This window comes from Lolium perenne, chromosome 2 (genome assembly GCF_019359855.2).
Source record: "Lolium perenne isolate Kyuss_39 chromosome 2, Kyuss_2.0, whole genome shotgun sequence".
NCBI classification, from domain to species: domain Eukaryota; kingdom Viridiplantae; phylum Streptophyta; class Magnoliopsida; order Poales; family Poaceae; genus Lolium; species Lolium perenne.
In genome coordinates, this window is record NC_067245.2 from 283710130 (window position 1) to 283732407 (window position 22278).

Genomic DNA, 22278 nt, shown 5'->3' on the forward strand with positions numbered 1-22278 from the left:
GCACTAGTACATTTTAGTAAGGAGGGAGTTCGTAACACGTGTGGATGCACGCGTGGCCATATTGCAAACCCTTTAGCGAAGAAAAATCCAGCGCGGAACGAAAATGGAGTTGAGCACGCCGCTGAAATTTTGGAGATGCTGAAATTAGCGAAGAAAAATTAGCCTCTTGATCTAGAGCCAATGCGACAACAGAAAGCCAATCCTCAATTTCTGATCCAACGCCTCGAGCCTCCCGAAGACGCGACCCAACCTCGATACCCCCGCCATCCACCCACCGGCATTCACTCCGCCGCCACCCGCCGGCATTCACTCCGCCCGCAGCACACCATGGTCGAGGTCGCCGCCTCCTCCTCTCCCCAACGCATTCCCCTCCAATCTCCCCCCTCTCCCCCTCCCATCCTCTCTAGTCTAGTCCCACAGCGAGGAATAGCTAGTCGGTGGGGCGGCTCGCCGGCCACCTGCAGCAGACGTAGCCAGCCACCAGCCGCGGCCCTCGCGGATGCAGGCGTCCACGTTGTAGCGCCGGTCGCCCATCTTGGGCCCCGCATCACCGCCGGCGAGCGCGTCCGAGTGCCCCGGGTGTCTGCATCTCCCGCTGACCCTCCTCCTCCGCCCTTTTCTCCATCTCGGATGGATTGCAGCAGCTGCAGGGGCAGCCTCCTCCGATGGCAGAAGGGGATGAGGGGGGCGACCTGGACATCCTCGAGATCGCCCAGCCCCAACTAGACGGAGGCGCCCTCCATGACGCCGCCCCGCAAAAGGTCTTTTTTTTTCCTGCAAAATCGTTTGGATTTCACAGTCAAAGCTGTGTGTTGGTTCATCGATTCACCATGTTTTTAAATACTAGTACATCATCCACAAACATTGGTTCTCCGTCCTCTGTTTGGTTCATCAGATCATGATAGATTCTCTTTGCTGGTCTGTTCTTTTTCTAGGTCTGTTTCATTGCACGCTTGTTCTCTGTGTGATCTGCTAGCTATCTCTCATTTTTATTACAAGATGCAATCAAACATTCATGAATTTTGGTTGGTGAGATGCAATTTTCTTTTGGAAAGCACCTAATGTATTAAATATTGGTTTGGATTGTAGTTCATCATATAATGATCAAATATGGGTATCGATGTATTGATTCACCATTTTTATGTACTAGCGCTGGAGTCACTAAGATAGGAATTTGGACCTGATTTGCTATGTCCTGATTTTGGTACAGCGGCCATTAAGAATCTTGTTGTGCTTGATGTTAGTACGGTGTTACATTACATTACCTAGAGCATTTCACCGCTTCTGTTTTTTTTACTTGTAAATGAAAAACCTGTTCGTATATTGACCATTATCTGCGAAATGATTTTATTTCTCTATAATCTTATCAAATTTGGGAGTTAAACTCTTAGTCGTGCTTGTGGAAATAATTTGCAGATTGATCAGACATATTCTTGAGCACCTATGCGAGAGAGATTGAACAGGAGACGCTTTGCATCTTGCCGTGAAGTGGCGACCACAGTGGCGCTCTTGTTGGCGCTGAAGTCGGACAGTGACCAACGTCACCGCAACGCCATGTGCACTCCTTCTCGGTCCTCCCTGCCCTCGGACCAAGAGCTGAGAGGCATTTGGTGCGTCGCCGCCCTGATCTAGCTGATGAACCAAGGTTGCTAGCTGCTGCTACTACTGCATGTCTTCGTTTTGTTTGTTCTGTCATAGTGAGGTAGACCTCTCACTTATTTCTAGGTCTATTTCAAGTGTTTTTTTATGTCTGCGAATGATATGCTAGTTAGTTCTTTCTTCTCTTAGTTACATGATGCAATTCAAAACATCCACATATAGCTACTGTTGCTGAGATGTTTTGGAATCAGTCTCTGGTAGTACAAATTTTTCGGCGATTCATTTGATCAACAAAACCAAGCCGGATTTAGCTCTATATGTTGAACATTTAAGTGCATCTCCGTACATTTGTATGACCACGGCTGTGTCTCATGAAATAAAAAGCTATCTTCTCAAGCTAATAATAGAAGGTTTTTGTTTCTACTTACTAACATGGCATGGCAGGTTCTACTTATTATCTTTTCAAGTATCATTGTTTGCATTTCAATGTATTCACTTTGTTTATTTCTATCTCTATACATGCAATTCCTCATAATGGTTTCAACTTTCAAAAGTAAAACATATTTGCTCATGCTACTCGTTTTATACATGATTAACGGGTGGTTTGTTGTGGTAGACAGAGAGAGGAGATGCGCGCCTCACTGGAAGGTGACAACCATGTACAACACAACTCTTGCCAACGAACAGCGACACCTCCACGCTATGTTCCCTGTTGCCCTACTCGGCCCTCCCCGCCGCTTGGATAGAGAGGTTGATGGCCCGCACCTCCATCAGCAACTCCTATGTTTGTTCACTGTTCGTGCCACCTGGAGCAAGGAGTGGGCTGGAGTAGGGTATGGACGTGGATGATGATCCAGAAGGGGTGGAGGAGAATGAGCTAGACAATCTCGATGAGGAATTCATCCATCCCCATCTCGAGCTCGAGGGAGATGTTGATGATTGCATGCAAAAGGTCCATTTTTTACTGTTCTGCCTTGTCCTCTAGCCTACTTGCTTTGTGTCCTACTCCAGCCATCCTTTGGGTATCTAGGTGATTGCTTTGTACATACTTGGTAGTCCTGATTAATCATTGTTCTCGTATCATGATAATGGATTCAGCTTTTGTACTAAAAGAATAAATCTCTAGAAGGTTACCGGATTTTTGGTGATTCATTTGAGCAACAAAAAGTCAAGCTATGGCTGATTTAGCTCTATTTTTTGGAAGCTGTCTTCCTAACTTGTTAACTCAAGTTCTTGTTTCTTTTTGCTGACATGGCAGGTGCTACTTATTAACGTGTCAACCATTGGTTGCATTTCAATGTACTCAGCTCAATCATGGTTTACGCTAGAATTTCTTATTTTGCCCTTACATTTCCCATCTATATATATGTAATTCCTGATAATGGTTTTAGCTTGCAAAAGTACACTTATTTTGTCATGCTCTTTATTTACCTGATTAACAGTCGTATTGTCCTCCAGTAGTTAGCCCTCTTGATGGTTTGACTAGGAGTATTTTCCTTACTTGGTATAGGCTTAAGAGTAAAGTGATAACAGCTGACTATTCTTATTCTTATGCTGCGAGTAAAATGAAATCCCTTTTGCCAATATCTAAGTGTTTTTTAAAGTTTGGATGTTATGTACCTTTTTAGAAGTTGATATCCATGCTTTACTCACAGGATTTATCAAACGGGACATTCTATTGTGGAAGGGCCAGTATGAACACCGGTTGCTAGAATGCTGCCTCTACTACGAGCTACAAGGCCAGAGATAGTACCAGCGGGGCCTGCGACCTCCGGGAGCTTCTCTTCATGTTCTCCGTGAGTGCTATCTGTTGTTGTGATTAAGCTCTGAAGGCCCCAAGTTTGCGCTTGTCTGATGCGATGAAATCATGTGCGATATGCTCTCCTTGTATCTGAGATTCTCCTACTTTAATTTATCACGGCTGCTAGCTACTGATGCAAAGAGCAAAGCTTGATAATGTAGAGGTATAGTTTTGTAGTGACTCTTATCTATATTTCTACATTTCTTATGCTTGCTTTATCTATAAGGCACATAATATTTTCATTTTGTTCAATTAGCTGAACGGACCGTATCATTGTATCAAAACTGGTGATGTTTTTCTATTGGATTATGAAATTTGGTTCACCCATCTTAAGGTGGTAGTTAGTGCTATTTCTCTGTTACGATGTTGCATCCTCTTGGCTTGCGTCGCATCGAGAAACTAGCACTTGTTACAGACCAGGTTGGGGAAGGGTTGTGCCTTCCTTGAATTTTCTTATTTATGTTTGTTCCATCGAGCTATTGGTTTACATTTTCCCGTGTTGTGAATATTTCAGAGTTTTGCACCTACATGCTTGCTCCTGGCTGAACATCGATGCCCAGTCTTGTCATCGATTGGAGTAGCAGGGCTCGTTGGAGCTATGGGATTCAGAGTAAGATCAATCTGCCACTTCTTACTCTGAATGATGTGCGTGTGTTTCCTTCAGTACATTGCACTTCCATATGACTACTGAGTGGGTAGCCTGTGTGAATGATTATAGCATGAAATATTTCTCCGACTTGTAGAGGAATGCCATCTTGATCATCTTGTGGGAGAGATATTGAGCTGGAGACGAGCCCTGCAGCTTGCCAGCAGTGGCGACCGCATCGGTGCTCTTGCCTGGCATCGACGCCGAATGGCGACCAGCACCGCCACCCTCCTGCCTGAGCCTCCCTGTTGCCCAGACCAAGGGCTGAGAGGCGTGCGACGGACCCGACGCTGCTATTGTCTTCCTTCGTCGATAGTAACTGGCTTTGCATGCTCATCTATGTAGATAGTAGGTATGTTTCTAAGTTATTTTCTCTCTAATTTTCAGTCCAAGATGCATTCATTATCTGTACTTACGTTCATATCTTTTTGAAACTAGAAGTAAGATATCATATCGGTGACAATCTATTTCACAATCTATTTGAAGTTTGATTCACTAGTGTTTTCTTACATTCCCATTAGATATATGTGCTGGTAACCATCTTTGGTGGTTCTGAAATGATTATGACTGTCAAAGCTACATGTCAGATATCCAAGCTAGGTTTGAAGTTTTTTTGTATCCTTAATGGATATCTTTCCCTTTAGCAACTATTAATTTTTATTTCCTAGAGTGCATGGTAGTTAGAATAACAATGTTCTTTTTCTATGATGACACTAAAAAATAAAAGAAGCATTGTTGTCGCACTGTTTCGGGTCACCTGATAATACTTTCAGTTGTCATTTTTTAGCGACCCCCTCATTATCTTTGACATGTTGATTTCTTTAGGCGATAAGATCGGAGCTTGGGTACATGTGTTTGAGGCTCTTCCTCGGTAGTTCGACTTGGCCAACGCGACGGGGTCGACTAGGAAAGAGTTCCAGGGCGGCACCCCTCGTCTTGCCTTCCTCTTTGAGCTTCCCTCTGACTAGCAGGACCTCACTTTCTCCCAGTGGCAAGTAGAACTCGTGGCATGTCCGGTGCTGCCAGATAAACTTTCTTTTCTTGTGACTATTACTATTGATTGATGTGCTGTTTTTCGCTGTGAGCTCAAGAATTTATTCCAGGGGGGACTGATGAGGATGAGCCTGCTTAGCATACCGTGGTGAAGTTCATTCCTCGAAATTGTACTTGGATATTATACTAGTACTTGCAACTTCTGAGCTATTGCTCTCCTATATGAATCTGAATATTATGTCATATTTGAATTGAGCACTGAAAAAAGTTTCATATTTTGCTAGCTAAACCAAAGCTTTTCTCTACTTATCTACTTTAACACTTTGACTAGCTAGTGCCTTTTCATGGATACGTGAACCTAGATTGATGGTTTGTTTGTCTGGACATAGAAGAGATTGTTTGCGTTAGGAAACCCTCTTATTGATTACAGTAAGGGAAACATGATCTATTTAGTGTAGCGACTATAGGGAAAAAATTACCTGAACATGTCCATTCATTTTTAAGTTGCACAACATCAAATATAGCAATCTATTGAGTCTGAGATGGTCTGTTGTCCTTTGTTTGGAATCTCGGACCTTGTTGTATACCAGCCACTTCAGCATTTTTGCTCTCCTGGAAAAAAATCATCTCTTTGGATCTAGAAGAACTTAAGCAATTGTAGTTCAATCAGCATGATAGAGTGATACCACCTCTGTTCCAAAATATAAGGCTTATATTTCGGAATGGAGGTAATACTTGTTATTTCGGAAATGTACTGATTTTTAGCATTTAATTTATATTCTTGAAAATTCTGCATGCCAAGCATAGAGAATGTCATGCATGATTGTACTTTTCATGTACTGAACTGTAGCAATTAATTTTTATCGTGATGATTTGTACCTAATGTTTTTTTCTGCAGCGCACCTTGGTTGCTCTGTGGGACACATGTTTCTGCCCTTTCTGATGTCGGCGGAGAGGCCACTGCCAACATCTTGTTGCTCGGTTGTGGATGAGCTCGAGCGCAAATTAAATGGCATCAAAGTAATCTACTCTCTTAAGCCCTGGCGCTTTGTTATTGTTACTATAGATGTGCATTATCTTCTTGCCAAATGCAAATAAATAGGTTAGACAAGAATAAGAATTCAGCTGCCAGAATTTTTGTGTCTTTAAGCAAGTGTTGGTTCACTCAAACACAACGAAAATACACATTCTTGATTAATTATTCATTGGTTTGACTGAAACCATTTTTTGCTTATCATTTTCTTGTAGATTGGTGGAGTGAGTGAAGCAGCAGATAGCCAAAAGAAGATGAGGTGCAGTATAGGTAGTACAGGACCAAGTTTTATACTGAAATTCTATTGTTGGCAAAAAAGTTGATCTGATGGTATACTCGGTATTGTTGAATGCTTTAGTGCTGATATTTACTGGTTAGCGTGTGCATGGACTAAAGAAAGTGTCTTGCCATTCATTTGATTTGATTCAAACAACAATATGCATTCTCCCCAAGTTCCGTTGGAAGAACATGTTCGAGCCATCATCTGATGCCAGTAGTGTGTCCATGTTTTTCTTGAGGGACAAGTGAATGAGCTGTGTAAGCATGTGCATGTCTATGTACACAGAGTCAGCATGGAGATTAATTGTATTGACTGAAAGCGAAGCATGTGCTTGTGATTTATAATTGTTAAATCAAATTGTGAAATAGGTTCATCTTTATATTCCTGTTGATGCAAGAGTTTGTGCTTAATATGTTAGACTGATAGGATTTTTAGCATCGTCCATAAATAAATTTTGTTGGTCCAGCATGACTATATATGTCTAGTGAGATTTCTATTCAAGAATTATCAATGGTATGTCCGTCTGGGTGATGCTTCTCTGGTAAGTATATATATATATGCATATATTAGCGAAGCTTGTGCATGTTTCTTATTCATTTTACAATGGTGGTTTCAAATATCTGAATACATTCGTCTTTACATTCTTGTTGATGAAAGATGTACTAAGTCTGGTAGACTGATATGCCATTCATATGTGCAATTGTTGGCTTTTGAGGATTTTTCACATATGCTCATTAGTTTTCTTCTTCAGCCAGAGTGTTTTTCAAACTCGATACTCATGGAGGTGTAGCTTCTTACTGATTCACCAACTATGAAATGCAAGGTTCGGCCTTTGTTTAATTGAATAGTTTGGAGGTTGAATCTACAGTCGTGGAATGCAAGATTGAGCATCCGTTCTCGTGTTGATTGATCTCTTTCCGCCGTCAGCCTGATGGTGGTGGGCGCACAGCAACACAACCATGGTGGCGGTGGTGTTCTTCTGCTACAACCGAACAGTACATGCTCCTTCCATCTTGCAACCCCCTCCGTGGTGCTCTGAATCATGGCCCTCATGGCCTGGTGGTGTGTGTGAGTTCGTGTGCGTCTTGTGTTGATGTTGATGAGGACAACATGTTTGAATACCCCTTGAACATGAGGTTGTACTTGTATATATTCCTTTAAAATTGTAGTGTTTCTAGGTCTCCAAGAACATTGTTCTAGTCCAAAAATTCATGTCTTGTTTGTTTTTCAATAGCAGACCTTCGTGAAATACTTATATTCGTGTCTCCAAAAATTCAAATGTGTTACTCCATAACCGCAACCACCTTACTTGATGTAAGCATAACTGCGTTTCAGGTCTGGGTCTTGAGTTGGTCCGCAAAAGCACTCCATAGGCCATCATTATGTTCGTGTCGAGGAATATGTAGCAGTTTCCACTCAGAAGACTCCATGTGCACAACAAGATGCTTTACTTCTGCTAGGAACGCCAAGGGGAACAATGGTTCTAAACCTAGTACAAACACTACCGTGAAGGTGACTGGCTGTGTTCTTTGGCTCGAACTCTGTACATTTATTTAGGAGTTCAAATTATAATTCCATATACTAAACATTTGAGTCTGATCTTTCTATTTGTGATTTTCAGGTAAAGAAGAAAAGAGCTAAGACCTGAAGTAACTAGTTTGTTCTTGTGCTCGTCCTTGCTAGCTCACTACATCGACCAGGCCTGTTGCTGCTCTGACCTGTAGGAGAACTAATGCTCCAACTACGTCCCCGTGTCCAAAAGTAAGCACCTTTATTTCTATCTCCCTGCCCCTTGAATTGCTTGGCTCGGTTTTGCGTTTGAATTCATGCTTTGATTCCATTTTGCTCAGGTCACATTGTTGTTCCAGTGGTGGTGTGGTGGCGTTGGTGCCCTCCGATGGTGTTCTGGTGGTGGTGCCCTCTGTGTGTTCCGGTGGTGGTGCCCTATGGTGGTTGTCCACCAGAGCTGCTAGCGGCAACCACGTGAGCTCCTACTAGTGCTGCTGGCGTCCAGTACAACCTGCTGCCCTTGCCTTCTTCGACCTGGAGCTGACGTCCCCGTGCCCGAAAGTAAGCATTTTTCTTTCCATCTCCCTCCTCCTTGAACCGCTTGGCTCAGATCTGCGTTTGAATGCATGCTTCGATTCCATTTTTCTCAGGTCAAGTTGTTGTTTTGGTGGTGGTGTGGTGGCGCTGGCGCCCTCCGTTGGTGTTCTGGTGGCGGTGCCCTCCGTTGGTATTCTGGTGGTGGTGTCCTCTGGTGGTGTTGTTCACCGGAGCTGCTGCCGGCAACCACGGGAACTCCTGCTGCCGCTGGTGCTGCTGGCAGTCTAGTACGACCTGCTGCCCCTGCCTTCTTCGACCTGGACGTCTCCTACATCACAATGTCCCCCCTCTGAAGGTCTCCCTTTCTCTCTTGATAACTCCCTGTTTTCCCTGGACTGTGCTGTTTATGTTTGCTAGAGTGGGAAAATGTGATTCCTGCATGGAAAGATTAGATTTTTAGTTTCTCTAACTAATTTCCTTAATCAAAATTTGAGTATGGGCACTTCCGCTAATTTGAGGGCAAAACATTGTTCAAATGTCGAGGATATCTTGTGCTGCCCTTATTTAACTATGCTTTGGACTAGATCCAGCATGACTGCAGATTGCAATGGCAATGCCATGAGCAACACTTATCTATAACGACGTAAGAGTAGAATGCACATGTGTGTTTGAGTTGCTAGAATGTGCCCTTATTGATCTATGCTTTGGATTAGATCCAGCATGACTGCAGATTGCAATGCCATGAGAAGCACTTAATCTATAATGACGTAAGAGTAGAATGCACATGTGTGTTTGAGTTGCTTGAACATGCTCTAATAATTTGCTCATCTGCCTTTGCATTATTAAGGAAAGTTTGTGCTAGTGATAATATAAATCATTGCTTGGGATTTGAGTCTATGCTACTTATGCATAGCTGGTACTACTGTACCTTGTGTGGTCTTGCTCTATATGTTGGTTTCTTATTTAATAGGTGTTGACACTAGTTTCTTATATGATTTTATAATAAAACATATACTATGTTACAAGGCACATTTTGGTTGCTGGTACCTGAGCCTCTTGGTTTTCATCACCTGGGACAAATATTTTTAAGCAGGTGGTGGTGATACATTAAGCCAGTGCTTGATGTAAATAGGAGATAGTAGGTACTAGTCATTTTGAAGTTATTTATGATTAGAAATCCATCAAAATAAATTGTTTTATGCATGTTTGTGGCCACAAGCAGAAGAGATTTTAACATGTTGTTGGTTCTACTTTCTTTCCAGCCTTGCTATTTTGTCTTATAGCATTGTTTTGTATGGTGTGCAGCCCTAGTGGTGGAAGTTCATCCAGGCGGCAACATTTCATAAAGAAGGTTCTTGTAAAGAAGTATTCATTGGAGCACTACACGGCCCGTCCTCGTGTGGCTCCGCAGACATGGTCTATTGCCAACTGGCTCGGGCGGTGCGGCTTGCCTCCGGTCCGTTATGCCTTGACCCGGCGGCGTATGCAGTACTGTTCCATTTGTTGTAATACTAAGTAGTCGAATTGTGTCTTCCAAATCAGTAGGTGTAGTTCTTTACCTGTGTATTTCTTTATTCTCTACTTGCACTTGTCATCTTTACTACATTCATATACTCCATGTATCCTTAAATACCTATGCGTTATGCATAGTACTAGTAGTTCATTGTTTGCGAAGTGATGTGGATGTCCAAAATAGAGTTAAGGTCAATTTCCAACACTTCAGCCGTCGATTGAGCTCCTTCCATGAGTAATTACCAACGTGCTTCATCTTTTTTAATACCAGGAATATTTCAAGTCATATTGGTTTTACAAGCTAGCTAGACCTGATGTCTTGTTCCTCTTATCGTGGTCAACCCCACACACACCGTGGTCAATCCTGCAAGTCACCGTTACACAAGCCTGATGAGCTTGCTAGCTTGAGTTGACTATGCGTGGGGGCTAGCGGTTGCAAAAAAGTCCTTTCTACCAGGCTAAGTGGAAAACTATTGAAAGAGAATATTTTACATGCTGGATTCCTGTCTATTTATCTGGGATTTCAACCTCATAGATAGGGTGCTCTGATTTGGTAACCTCCATTGTGTGAATCATGGTTCCCAAATTCTCGACCTACTTAACTATAGTCCATATTTCACGAGGTCAATGCATCATCTAGAGAAGCTTGACCGATCGTACGACGTGCGGACGAATCCACCATGCCAACCATTGTGATTGATGAAATAGCTAGGCAACATAATGGAGAAAGTGAAGATTTGCAAATTAATCCATATGAAGGGTTTTGGAGTCTGCCCAAAACATATGTATACATGTATCATTTTTGGACGCACTAATTTCAGCCGAACTGAAAAATGGTAGATAAGGAAAAGACCTTGGGGACACAAAAACATGGATATGAATCCAGTCCGTGAATTAAGGAATTACTTAATTAATAGGACAGGAATCCAGCCCCGACCTCGCACCAGGAATTACTCCCATCGTATGCTCAAATTCTGCGCTCGCTCGCATAATTAAGGAAGGGTGCCTAATTTACAGGGCGTTTGTTTGTTTTCTCTAGGCAACTCACATAAGTAATCCATGAAACCAACCATCAAGCTACGAACCAAGAGCAGAGGAGAGAAAAGCCGAAAATTCTTTCCCGCTCAGCTTTTCCCTCGATGAAAATTCAAACCAGCCCCCCTCCTCTATAAATACAAGTCCATTATCATACACCGCGTGCGGGGATCGTGTGTGTGACTTGTGACTTTGGACGCACTAATTTCAGCTGACAAATGGTAAGATAATGAGAAGACCTTGGAGACACAAAAAAAACATGGATATGAATCTAGTCCGTGAATGAAGGAATTACTTGACAGGAATCCAACCCCTGACCTGCACCAGCAATTACTCCCATCGTATGCTCAAATTCTGTGCTCGCTCGCATATTTAAGGAAGGGTGCCTAATTTATGGGGCGTTTGTTTGTCTTCCCTAGGCAACTCACATCAGTAATCTATGAAACCGACCATCAAGCTACGAACCAAGAGGAGAGGAGAGAAGGACCGACACCTCATTCCCGCTCAGCATTTTCCCTTGATGAAAATTCAAACCAGCCTCCCTCTATAAATACAAGTCCATTGTCAAACACCGCGTGCGGGGATCGTGTGTGTGACTTGTGACTTTGGACTTTGGCGTCGGCGACGAGAAGAGATGAGATGGCCATGGCCGGCGAGAAGAAGCTCCTCTACACGTACATCCTCGTCGTCGACATGATCTCCTACCAAGAGACAGGGGGTGGCCGCAGGAGGCAATGGATCGCCGGCCGGCCGGCCCTAAAGAGGATTCGACCTTTCGTATGGTCACTCTTGCTCATCCTTCCTGTCTCTTCCGACCTGCAACTTATGTAGAATGTTTTGCCTGGGAAATGAAATACTAATAACTTTATCAGATGCATATTTATAATCTATCAGATGTGTTGTGTTATTTGCCTTCTTTTATCATATTCATTATTTCACTCCTGTTGACATGATGTATGGTTCAGTAGATTGATTAGTTTCATAGATTGTCAATCTATTAGCTTGGGCGCCGGCTACAAACCTTTTGATTGTCAATCTATTAGCTTGGGCGCCGGCTACAAACCTGCTTGACGTTTTGCTTCCCCTGCGAATTGGTTCGATTTTTCATTGGATTATGCCTGCTGCTCACTGAATTGGATTTTCTGTACTCATCGCTCAAGCAAGGAGGAACAACTTTAGCAGCCCATATTCACCAGCTTTAGCAAAGAAAGTAGACAAAGAGCATCCATAACTAAAATAAAAAAGCATTGGGATGAAGTGCCCCCTTGCCTTAAGCCACGGACATGCCAAATCATATGGCCGGGAATCCCATTGATGAGAATGTCAAATGCCGTGAATAAAAACATAGAGATCAAGCCCCTTCATTTATCCCGGAAACCCTTATTTTGAAGACCTTAAAGCAAAAATTGCGACTCGATCCACTACAACAAATCCGATATATCGTGACGAGCTAAATTCAAAACGTCATGCAATAGCAATATACGTCACGGAAGACCCCTCTGTGACGTAGTTTGAGGGTCACAAGCATCGTCACGGAATCTCCGTAGCGGGACTTTTGTTTCTTAGTTTTCTTTTCCTTTTTTTGGATGTGTGCATCCGTAGTGCCATTAGGGTGGTACGTTGTTGCAGAGGCTGGGTGTAATTGGTATCTCTTGATATTAATATATTCCCTTTATCGAAAAAAAATGAGTTAGAGCGAACCAGGGAGTCCAACCCTTTCAATAAAGCCATTGCTTCTCTAGTTGAAACACTGATGATGTGCTGGAGAGGGCACGCCATCCCTGCAATAGCTTCTACTTTGTGGTTTCGAATTACCAACCAGCTGCACCCGAACCATCAAAATGATAGCTAGGATGCAGCCCATCACCGGTTTAGACCATTCAATTCTTTATGAACTGCCTTCGCCTTAGATGCCTCCCTCCTTGTGTAAGCATGCACATAGGTACTCCAAGCAGCGAGCCAAATTTTGATTTCATCAATTGAAGCCTAAAAATCTTCCTTGCAAGCTTTCCTGAAGTGTAGACCAAAATAAATAATTGGGAGCTTAATGGTCTAGCATTCAAAATTCTACCAATTTACGTGAGAGCTCATAGCACCCCATATTCACCAGCTTTAGCAAAGAAAGTAGAATCAGCGGTAACAAAATGATGACTCTTCATAGCAGCAATATCAAGTTTCCTAGGGGCCAATGGCACATCATTAGGATCAAGAGGAAGCCTTAGATATGTTAAAACGCGCAGTGCAATAGTTCCTCCAAAAATAGGCCCCCTGTTAGTCAGGCGGCGAGCAATAAGAGAACCAAGATGATAAGATGTCTGACCAGTAAGTGCAATATTCAAGAAAGCAAGATGGTAACTAGAAATATTGCTAGTGTTCTCCCTACCAAGAATGCTAGTAGCAATATAATATGCAAAATACTTAATGGCGGGGAGTTGAATGTTTCTTATCTCGCCACGCTGAATGGTGCGACAATCATCATCGGTAATCCCTCGATAAAGCTCCAACAAGTCCCGGGGGTTGTCATCAATCCTACTTGCTGTACCTACAGGGGCAATATCCAATGCATGACAAAAATCTTCCAATCTCATAGTAACAGGATTACCATATATCTTGAATGCAACTGTCGGCTCATATTGCTTGTTGTGGAACTTGAAGCTCTCGACGAAGATTTTGGTGAGCATGTAGTATTGCTCCCTTTCATCTCCCACATAGGTGGCTAAGCCCGCCCTGTTGACAATGGTGAAGAAATCCTCCAATATCCCTGCATTCCTCAGAAAATCATAGCATGGAAAAGACGAAGCATTAGGAGCCCCATTGTCCTCTTCGGGCGCGAAGCTAGGCGCGATGATATCCTCATTGTACGATCGCCTAATCCGGGTGGCGGCCCTAGAAGGCCTCCCGGTGCTGGTTGTTCCTTTCTTGAACAACTCTCCAAAGTTGAACTTCTTCATCTCTTCTCTGAAATTTTCAACAAGTGATATAAAATTTGGTTTGGTGACATATAATTTGAGGGAAACTACCATAGGAACTTGCTAGAGTACTAATCATGCATCAAAACTAGTTTCTACCACTTAGAACAAGCATGCAAGCTCACTAAACATGTTACCTACAGCAGCAAAATATTCAAGATATACTCAACCAAACAAAATTCTACTTGGATGGGTGGAGGAGTCACATACCAAGGAGCAAATGTGCCAAATTTCAGCAAGAAATCTGGGCTGAGCAAAGAGATCGAAAAATCTGGAGCTCTTGAGCAAAACGCGAGTGAGAGGAACCTGGTACGAGTTTTTCGGGAGAGAGAAGGTGCTGGGAGAAAGAGATGGCAAAGTGGGGCAAGGAGGGGCCCACACCACAGGGTGGCGCGCCCCCTCCTTGGCCGCGCCGGCTCGTGGTGTGGCACCTCTCGGTGCCCCACAGGTCATCCTCTCGGTGCTCCCAGTGCCTCGTCGAAAAATAGGACCAACGGTATAATTTTTGTGAATTTTTGAAAACTTTGAAAAATGCACATTTCGGGTATTTAATTTATTATTACCGTCAGAAAAATTTTGAAATCTCCAAATAACTAAGGAACCTTGCAAATTAAAAATGCTACAGCAAGTAAGACAAGTGGGGTGAGAAAGAGATGTTGTTTACCGCCTCTATGCATATAAAAAGTATTTGTTAACAAGGTTGATCAAGTCTTGCCACCAAATAAATTTTTCATAGCATAAGAACAAATAAACCTCAAATCGATCATGTTACCTTGAATTGTATTGATATGGATCCAATCACGAGAGTTTGATATTCTTCTTTAGGCTCATATATAGGACAATCAATAGTTCCCACTTTGATAGTTCTCACATTAGAAATAGTATTAACTCCACACGCTTTCTCAATCCTCTTGGGAAAATAAACGGTATGCTCCCTATCATCAACATTGAAAGTAACCTTTCCTTTATTGCAATCAATAACACATGATTACTGCCGGTCCCTCGTATCGCAGTAGTCCAAAGACGATGCGGGGCTCAAGCTCATCTGCCTCTATTATTAATTCGCGCCTCCGATCACACCACCACCACCACAGCATCCTTCACTGATAGTTTGCGACGAACCGACCACGTTGCGGGGCTCTATGTATCCTGCTCGCCGTCGTTTTCGCTGCGGCAGCGGCGGAGGAAACAGAGAAGCAGTCCTCATACACTGTGCACGTCGCGCACAAGCACGCGCCGCTGCTGCCAGGCCGCGGCGGACTGCTAGCCACCGGAGCGTAAGGCTCGCGTTCCTGCGTGACCACATCCCCGTGCACATGTCCGTCCCGGCGCCGAGGGTGCTCTACTCCTACTCCCACGCGGCGACGGGCTTCGCAGCGCGCCTCACGGGACGCCAGGCCGCACACCTAGCGTCCCAGCGTTCCGTCCTCGCCGTCGTCCCCGACGCGACGCTTCAGCTCCACACCACGCTGACGCCGTCTTTCCTCGGCCTCTCCTCTTCGTCCGGCTTGCTCCCGGCGTCCAACGGCGCCACGGACGTCGTCATCGGCGTCATGGACACCGGCGTGTACCCCATCGACCGGGCCTCATTCGCGGCGGACCCATCGGTGCCGCCACTTCCGCCTGGCAAGTTCAGAGGGAGCTGCATCTCAGCTCCGTCGTTCAATGCCTCCGCGTACTGCAACGGCAAGCTCGTCGGCGCCAAGGCCTTCTACGAGGGGTACGAGCTAGAACTTGGGCGTTCAATGAACGAGATGGAGGAGTCGAGGTCGCCGCTCGACACCAACGGCCATGGCACGCACACCGCGTCCACAGCCGCCGGATCCGCTGTGGCGGACGCGGCCTTGTACGGCTATGCCAGAGGGAAAGCCGTCGGCATGGCCCCGGGCGCGCGCATCGCGTCCTACAAGGTGTGCTGGAAATACGGGTGCATGACCTCTACGTAGAAGAGCTAGCGCAGCGTGGAATAGATGCCATAGAACAAGTGGTATTCTTCCAAGGAAGACCCAATAAAAGAAAATAATAACTTTTTTAAACATAAGGCATTACGCCCAGCTTTAAATTAATAAAGCCACCAACGGCCAGAAAATAATAACTAGGCATGCTCATTATTTGGCACTACTGCAGAACAGAAAAGAAGTCAAAAAAGAAAAAAAAAAAAAAAAGCTTACCTTTGCTCTGGTTAAGGCAAATCATGCACATGTGGAGATCCTCAAGAAAAACTTGATGACACTTCCTACTATTGTAACTGAGCATCAAAGGGATCACAGACTCCAATGATAGACTTCTAGAGATTGCACGGCTATCTCCTTTGTGCTTAGGAATATCTGGACCTAATGTTATTTTGTTGTCGAACCCGAGGTGTGGCAAAGAAGAAGTGTGTATCCACTCAATCCATCGGTACACAACTTCTTCCCCCGGCAGGTCTGCCCAAACGGTGTCAAGCATCTCACAGAGCTGAGAAACACTAGGCCCGTCCATCCATTTAGCGGTGACCGTAAAATATGGGGGCTCTTTGCTTGGATAGGACTGCGGGAGCAAGCATGTCAATATTAGAGGGGGTAGGTGCTCAAAGCTGCAAGAATAGGAGAAGTCATCCCCTTTATCCTCCTCATGTTGTTCTAGACAATCATCAGGACATCCTCTGTCTTCTCCAATTCTATTGACTGGAGAAAACCTAGCGCACACTTCAGCGGCATTTTGCAATTCGTACCGTATGTAAATCTGGAATTAAAGAAATTTTTAAAAAAAATCATCAAAACAAAGTTTTTATCGCCCAAACAAAACACTGATGGACAGTATAAGTAACCTGAAAATGGCGGAGCGCTCCTTTGTTTTCTAGTACAGCGAGATCGTCCCCGTATATTGCCTCCAGTGCCATCATCTGTAGTGAAGATCAAATGAGGAAGCAAAAATTAGCCATGCTAGTATCGTGAAGTATCAAATTGTACAATGAAGCAACGCTGTTGGCAAACCCTGAAGCGACGCAGTTCGTAATTCCAAAAGCAACGCCATCACAACCTCAAAAAGTCATTTTTTTTCCTTTTTTTTACAGTATATGCGCAACTTATAAGGAAAATTAGCTAAACTTCGTTTCTTAGAAATTGAAATACGAGAATATCCCAGTTTTACAGTAAGTAATCTAATATCCACTCTATGCAGTTTTCAGCAGAACCTTCCAAAATAACAAATCAGACGCAGCGTCACGACCGTACGAATTGAGAAAATGCATTGCAACTTTTCGCTATAGCTCAGATCAAGATCATAGGTAAGATTAGTGATGAAAAATTCCAATTTTGATTTTGGTAGACCGACCTCGTCGTCCTGTCGCAGCAGGTTGTCCCGTATCTCATCTGCTTCTGCCTCGTTCTCGGCGCAAAGACGGAGTCCCGCGGCAGCCGCGGCCTCCTCCAGCCTCGAGTCCGCCTCAGCCGGCGCGACCCACGGGGAGTCGAGGTGGAGCTCGCCCTCCTCGGCGCCGCCATCAAAGGACACCGGTCCCGCCTCGCCTCTGCGGCGCGCGATGAGGACGAGGAGGGCGCCCGGGATGACGGTTCCGGGGAGGCGTTGCGGTGGGGTTCGACCGCTCGCGAGGTCGCGGCGGCGACGGAAGCTGCTGCCATGGCGGGAGCTCGGAGTTGCCGTTGAGTCGGGGTCAGTCCCTGATTCGGGGGAGCGGTGTCGATGCTGTTTCGGTTTTTTCGGCCGATCGTCCCCCGTTGCGTTTGTGTAGGTTTCCTGGGCCCTGTTTGGATGTATACGCAATTATACTTTTAGGTTTGTACCGAGTTGAAAACAAATTCAGTTTGAAAAACTTTATAAAAAAACTCGTGGTACGAGTTTCAACGGCAAGCTATGTACACGGGCGCCAAGGAGTTGGGTGAGCTGGCCCCAAATCTTACCCGCTACGCTACAGCTGTCACGTCCGCGATTGACTTGGTAATAATTGCGCGCGGGTTTCTTGACTTTCTTCCCACGTTTGTTCCGTTTCGGTGCAATCAAAAGAAAAGAAAAAGAGACTGCGTTACGAAAAAATAGAGAAAGATGGTTGGGTTCAGCCGGCTGGTTCCGCGCACGGCCGATCGATGCATGGAAGGCACTATTTGGATGCCGGCCTCCTTTTTCTTTTTCTTTGTTGAAGCGATACATTTTCGCGGAGTCCTACCACCCTCTCCTTTTTTTTTTCTTCTTCGCCCAAACAAATAAATAGCGCGTGCACTCAGAATCGGCAAACAGCGTGCGCGCTATTTAGCATCGCCCTGGTTCGGTCACTGTTTGCTATACTTCTTTTCTTTTCTTTTCTCCCGCAAATAATATCAAAGGAAAAAAAATAATAAGACGCGCTCTTTTGTTTCTTCGCTCGCTCCCTGCACGCTAAACCACAAAATCAAAGGAAAAAAATAACTACTTACTGTAAACACGGGCACGACGATACAGCGCACAGGTTCCCGTTTCCTTCCTTTTCATCCGTTTGCTTAATCCAATCAATTCATTATTATTATTATTCAATCAAGCTTGACGCTTTTCCCCGCGGGTTTGGTTTTTTACTCTGCGCCACCCAAACTTGCCTCTTTAACTGCGTCGATTGATTTTCAAACTCGCCCAAGTACGTGCACCCCAGCGGCAGCTACTACTCGACTCCATTTATGATGTTTCAATCATTTTCTTTCTTGATCCATCCATCGATTCCACCATCTGTACGCAACGAATTCCTGATTGAACCAAACCTATTTTTTCTCTTCCTCCATCCATTTGCAAACTTGCTTTGCTTCTTTCAATCGCACCACCCACTAGCCAAACCTGCTACAAAAACAAATCGTCCAAACATATACGTACTACTAAATAAGTGTTAATAAGAAACGCCCAGGAAATGGAGGATTTATTTTTTCAACCGAGTACTAATAAGGTTGCAAACCGAGTACATACTATCAATTACAATCTCTGAAATAAGACTCTACAGTACAAGACTTGAAGCACTAATCTTTCTACATAAACACGGCACCAACAGCATCATCTCCAAGAAGCAGCAGAGCCTCACTCTCACCCACGCCGTCTTGTACTTGAACACCATTAAACTTTCGCAAATCTGTACAGCTCTTCAAAACTACACTCTTCCGACAGATGGATACCATTAAAACAACAAAGGGCATGTTTCAACAAGCAAAGCTTCAGCAAAACATTATGCCAGCAACACTAAACATTTTGTATACATGCTGCTCACATGGTACGTGTATATGCATTCATTTTGCATTTAAAAAGCCGAAACACAACAGGAACAGATTTGCTACATAGTTGCATGATCACTACGACCAAATTCAACCAGATTCAGCCAAGGCGGGCATCCTAACATGACAGGCAAGGACAAACTGCCAACACATACAAGCTCTTCTTCACACGGACGGTCCATAAAAACACCAAAGGCCCATGTTGCAACTCCCAGCCAAATTGTGTACATTTCGATACGTGGTCAGATCAAAATCTTTCCATGCCATTAAATGGTTATACATCACTCTGATACAACAGCCTGACCTGATGCATGGCATGCCAATAAACACTTCAAATAATCATGTTCATGACATAGGCTCAATGGTAGGAACCAGTAACTTACCTAAACCCATGGGCATCGAAGAAGAACGCCTACGATGCCAGCGCAAGCCAGCAAGGGCGGAGGTGGACGTCGCTGATGACATTGAGCTTACCTCCCTTCTGCTCCCCTCCCCCTCCGATATGCTATGAACCTGAAAAATATGTAACCCATACATGCAGGCTTCCTCTGCTGCCTACAAATTCAGTTTATTCAACAGGAGAAAAGAAACAATTTTTTGGAAGCTAGAGATGTACATGAGACTCTAATCCAAGATGTCCACACAAGATTTGTCCAATCCACCTACTGCTCGAGCTGCTCAATAGCCGATTAGCATAAGTGAACTTCCTAACATAATAAAATTAACAAGCTACTAAATCGACCTCCTGGCACGCCAAAGCAATAACATAAACAGCTGATTGCACTACACTGTCCACTTCAATAAAAAACAAACTTTGATCTTTTTTTCACCAACCTAAAGTTTCAGCTAATTAATTAGAGCAATTGGTGAGGAAACTAGTATATTAAACAATTGAAATTAGTTGACTAAATAGCTGCAGATAAGGAACAGTTTGCTAACACACAAAAAATCCATGCTTAATTTACTAAACTGAAACAACTCAAATCTCCTTATAAATTGTTCAAAATGCATATTTCACAAATGTTAACATAGACCTGCTTTGCATCTATCTGCAACCCAAAACGTGGAAAGGAGCTCTATTTCTGCTCGAACAAAAATCAAGATCTTGGGTGTACAGCTAGATTGTTCTCAGTAGCAGGCAAAAAAAAATCGACCTTTGGTGGCCGTGGTGGTCCTCGGGGATGAGCGCGGACGCGTCCACATGCCGCACGGCCATGGCCTAATTGCCGTCGGCGTCCCGGCCAAACGCCGGCGAACTGGCGCACGGCAAGGAGTCGGGCTCCAACGGCCATGCGCGCGACGCGGTCCGGCGAGCAAGCCAACCGCGCCGACGAGTTGGGGCGCCGCCGCCTCTCTCGTCGCGGGAGGGGACAGAGCGGGAAGGGGAGCGGAGAGGAAAATGGTGGGTAGGCTTAGGGTTCGATTGAATTTTTTTCTGGTCTAATAAATCAACTCCAGCCGATGATCTTCCAATTTGCCATAGAAGGAAGCAGAACGGGCCTCCTTGCTGCAGGTTGGCCGAATTTGGCTATGTACCCCGGCCCACATTTTCTCTATTTTCGCCTAGCTGATGCCTTGACAGCTTACATGCATACATGTCAGCCGGTTTGGAGTATGTAACTGGTTCTGGTTATCTTTTATTTGTTGTTGAAAAATTCTGATTTTCTTTCTTTCTTTCTTTCTCTCTCTAGCTAGCAAGGCCACTCATGCATACTCACTCTTTGTTCATGGATAATCCTTGTGATCAAATGTAACAACGGGTACATATGCTCTAGCTTCTACTTTTTTTCCTTTAGCAAATGCAATAACATCCACTAATAATATTTCTTTCCATTTTTCCACTTTCACAAACGAATCAATCGTTTTTATTTTTCAAACACATAATTATTATCTTTTGACATCTATAGACCTCTTCTTGACGAAATTGGCATCGATGGGCGGAATGACTATCGGGCGCACTGCCTCGGGGGTGAGGTAGCGGTCTCAAAGCCTAGCATGTCACACTCAAAGGGGTTGTCTCACGACATGCTTGCATGCACTGTCTAGGCTCTTAGTCGGACCAGTCACGTGCATGTCCGGTCACGTGTACATGATGCACACAAACAAAGGACACCTAAGTATATACGCATGGCCAAATCTCCTGGTAGACCCCGCCGTTGAACCCACATTGTGATCATTTTAGTTTTGTTAATCTTGATCATCTAAATTTGATGATTGTCATGACCAGCAATGGAAAGTACTAGTATATATTTCATGGATCAGTACTAGTAAGTAGCAAGTGTCGTGCATGTGATTGATTCATTGGTTCTAGTACACTAGCTATCTTTTGGTGGCGGCGCGACGAATGGGTGGGGGTGGGAGTGGCAGGGAGCCAGACATGTGGGATTAAGTAGTGTGAGGAGCCGGGGAGGTGAGGAAGAGGATGTGGCGGCTTTTGTTGGTAGGTCATGTGGAAAAGTCGGCGTCCTGGCCCAATGGGCTACGTCGCTGGTATGGGTCAGCGGCGTCGCCTAGTGGGCCACGCCGCCCTTTTCTGTTCGGGCCAGGTTGCCGGGCCCCACAAAAGTGACAGTGTGCCATGCCCTGGCTACACCGTTGATATGCCACTACTAGCGGTGTTCGAACATTGTGTACGCCAATGGTATTTTGTCCAAATACCGACATCATGGAACTTTTATAGCGCGCCACTACTATTTTTATGCCTATAAGCTAATTCCTACTAGTGACACAACTACGAACTGACAACTTATTATCTGCAAGAAAAACTACCCGCTAGGAAGATTGTGAACTTATAGTGCAAACTCCCGCTCTGAAGCCATCGACCCCACTCTTGTTTGAACGTGGTCTCTTTTTGGGATGATTGCGTTGCAACGGCATATTCTAGAAGAAAGGAGGTTATGTCACATGAAATAACCACTTTCGATGAAAAGCTAGGGGTGATATTGCTCACGTGTCAGGGCTTCTCATGAAAATGTGTGAAAAAGGGTCGAAAACTCTCCTACTCTTGCATGAGGTCCTTATATGGGTATATAGGGTCCTATATAGAGAAAAATATAGCGCTCAACTTTGAAGTGACACTTTCTTCACGAACAAAATTATCATTTAAGAAGGTTCTACACTTATAATGCAAACTTTGAGG

General features: G+C 44.4%; 1 protein-coding gene and 1 long non-coding RNA gene across 7 annotated transcripts; both read left to right on the top strand.

Annotated features, from left to right (window-relative positions):
* The first annotated feature begins 206 nt into the window (after positions 1 to 206).
* Positions 207 to 10165, top strand: LOC127336598 (uncharacterized). 6 transcript variants are annotated; one of them, XR_011752686.1, is made up of 15 exons: positions 207 to 761; positions 1417 to 1702; positions 2216 to 2551; positions 3255 to 3395; positions 3915 to 4010; positions 4144 to 4398; positions 4872 to 6059; positions 6288 to 6342; positions 7104 to 7175; positions 7280 to 7488; positions 7688 to 7864; positions 7974 to 8113; positions 8203 to 8422; positions 8512 to 8753; positions 9704 to 10165. It is a non-coding gene; the product is annotated as an uncharacterized lncRNA (long non-coding RNA). The 6 variants fall into 6 exon arrangements; XR_011752681.1 differs by lacking the exon at positions 7104 to 7175 and having other exon boundaries at positions 208 to 761; positions 7176 to 7488; XR_011752684.1 differs by lacking the exon at positions 7104 to 7175 and having other exon boundaries at positions 208 to 761; positions 2220 to 2551; positions 7176 to 7488.
* Positions 10166 to 15146: 4981 nt separating this feature from the next.
* Positions 15147 to 15860, top strand: LOC127323182 (subtilisin-like protease SBT1.4). The gene has a single exon (XM_071825695.1). It carries the CDS (start codon positions 15231 to 15233, stop codon positions 15858 to 15860), a length of 630 nt encoding a protein of 209 aa, XP_071681796.1. The 5' UTR covers positions 15147 to 15230.
* The last annotated feature ends 6418 nt before the right edge of the window (positions 15861 to 22278 follow it).

Excerpts from the sequence above, each read along its gene's own strand:
- LOC127323182 (XM_071825695.1), top strand. The coding sequence starts at position 15,231 with ATGTCCGTCCCGGCGCCGAGGGTGCTCTACTCCTACTCCCACGCGGCG.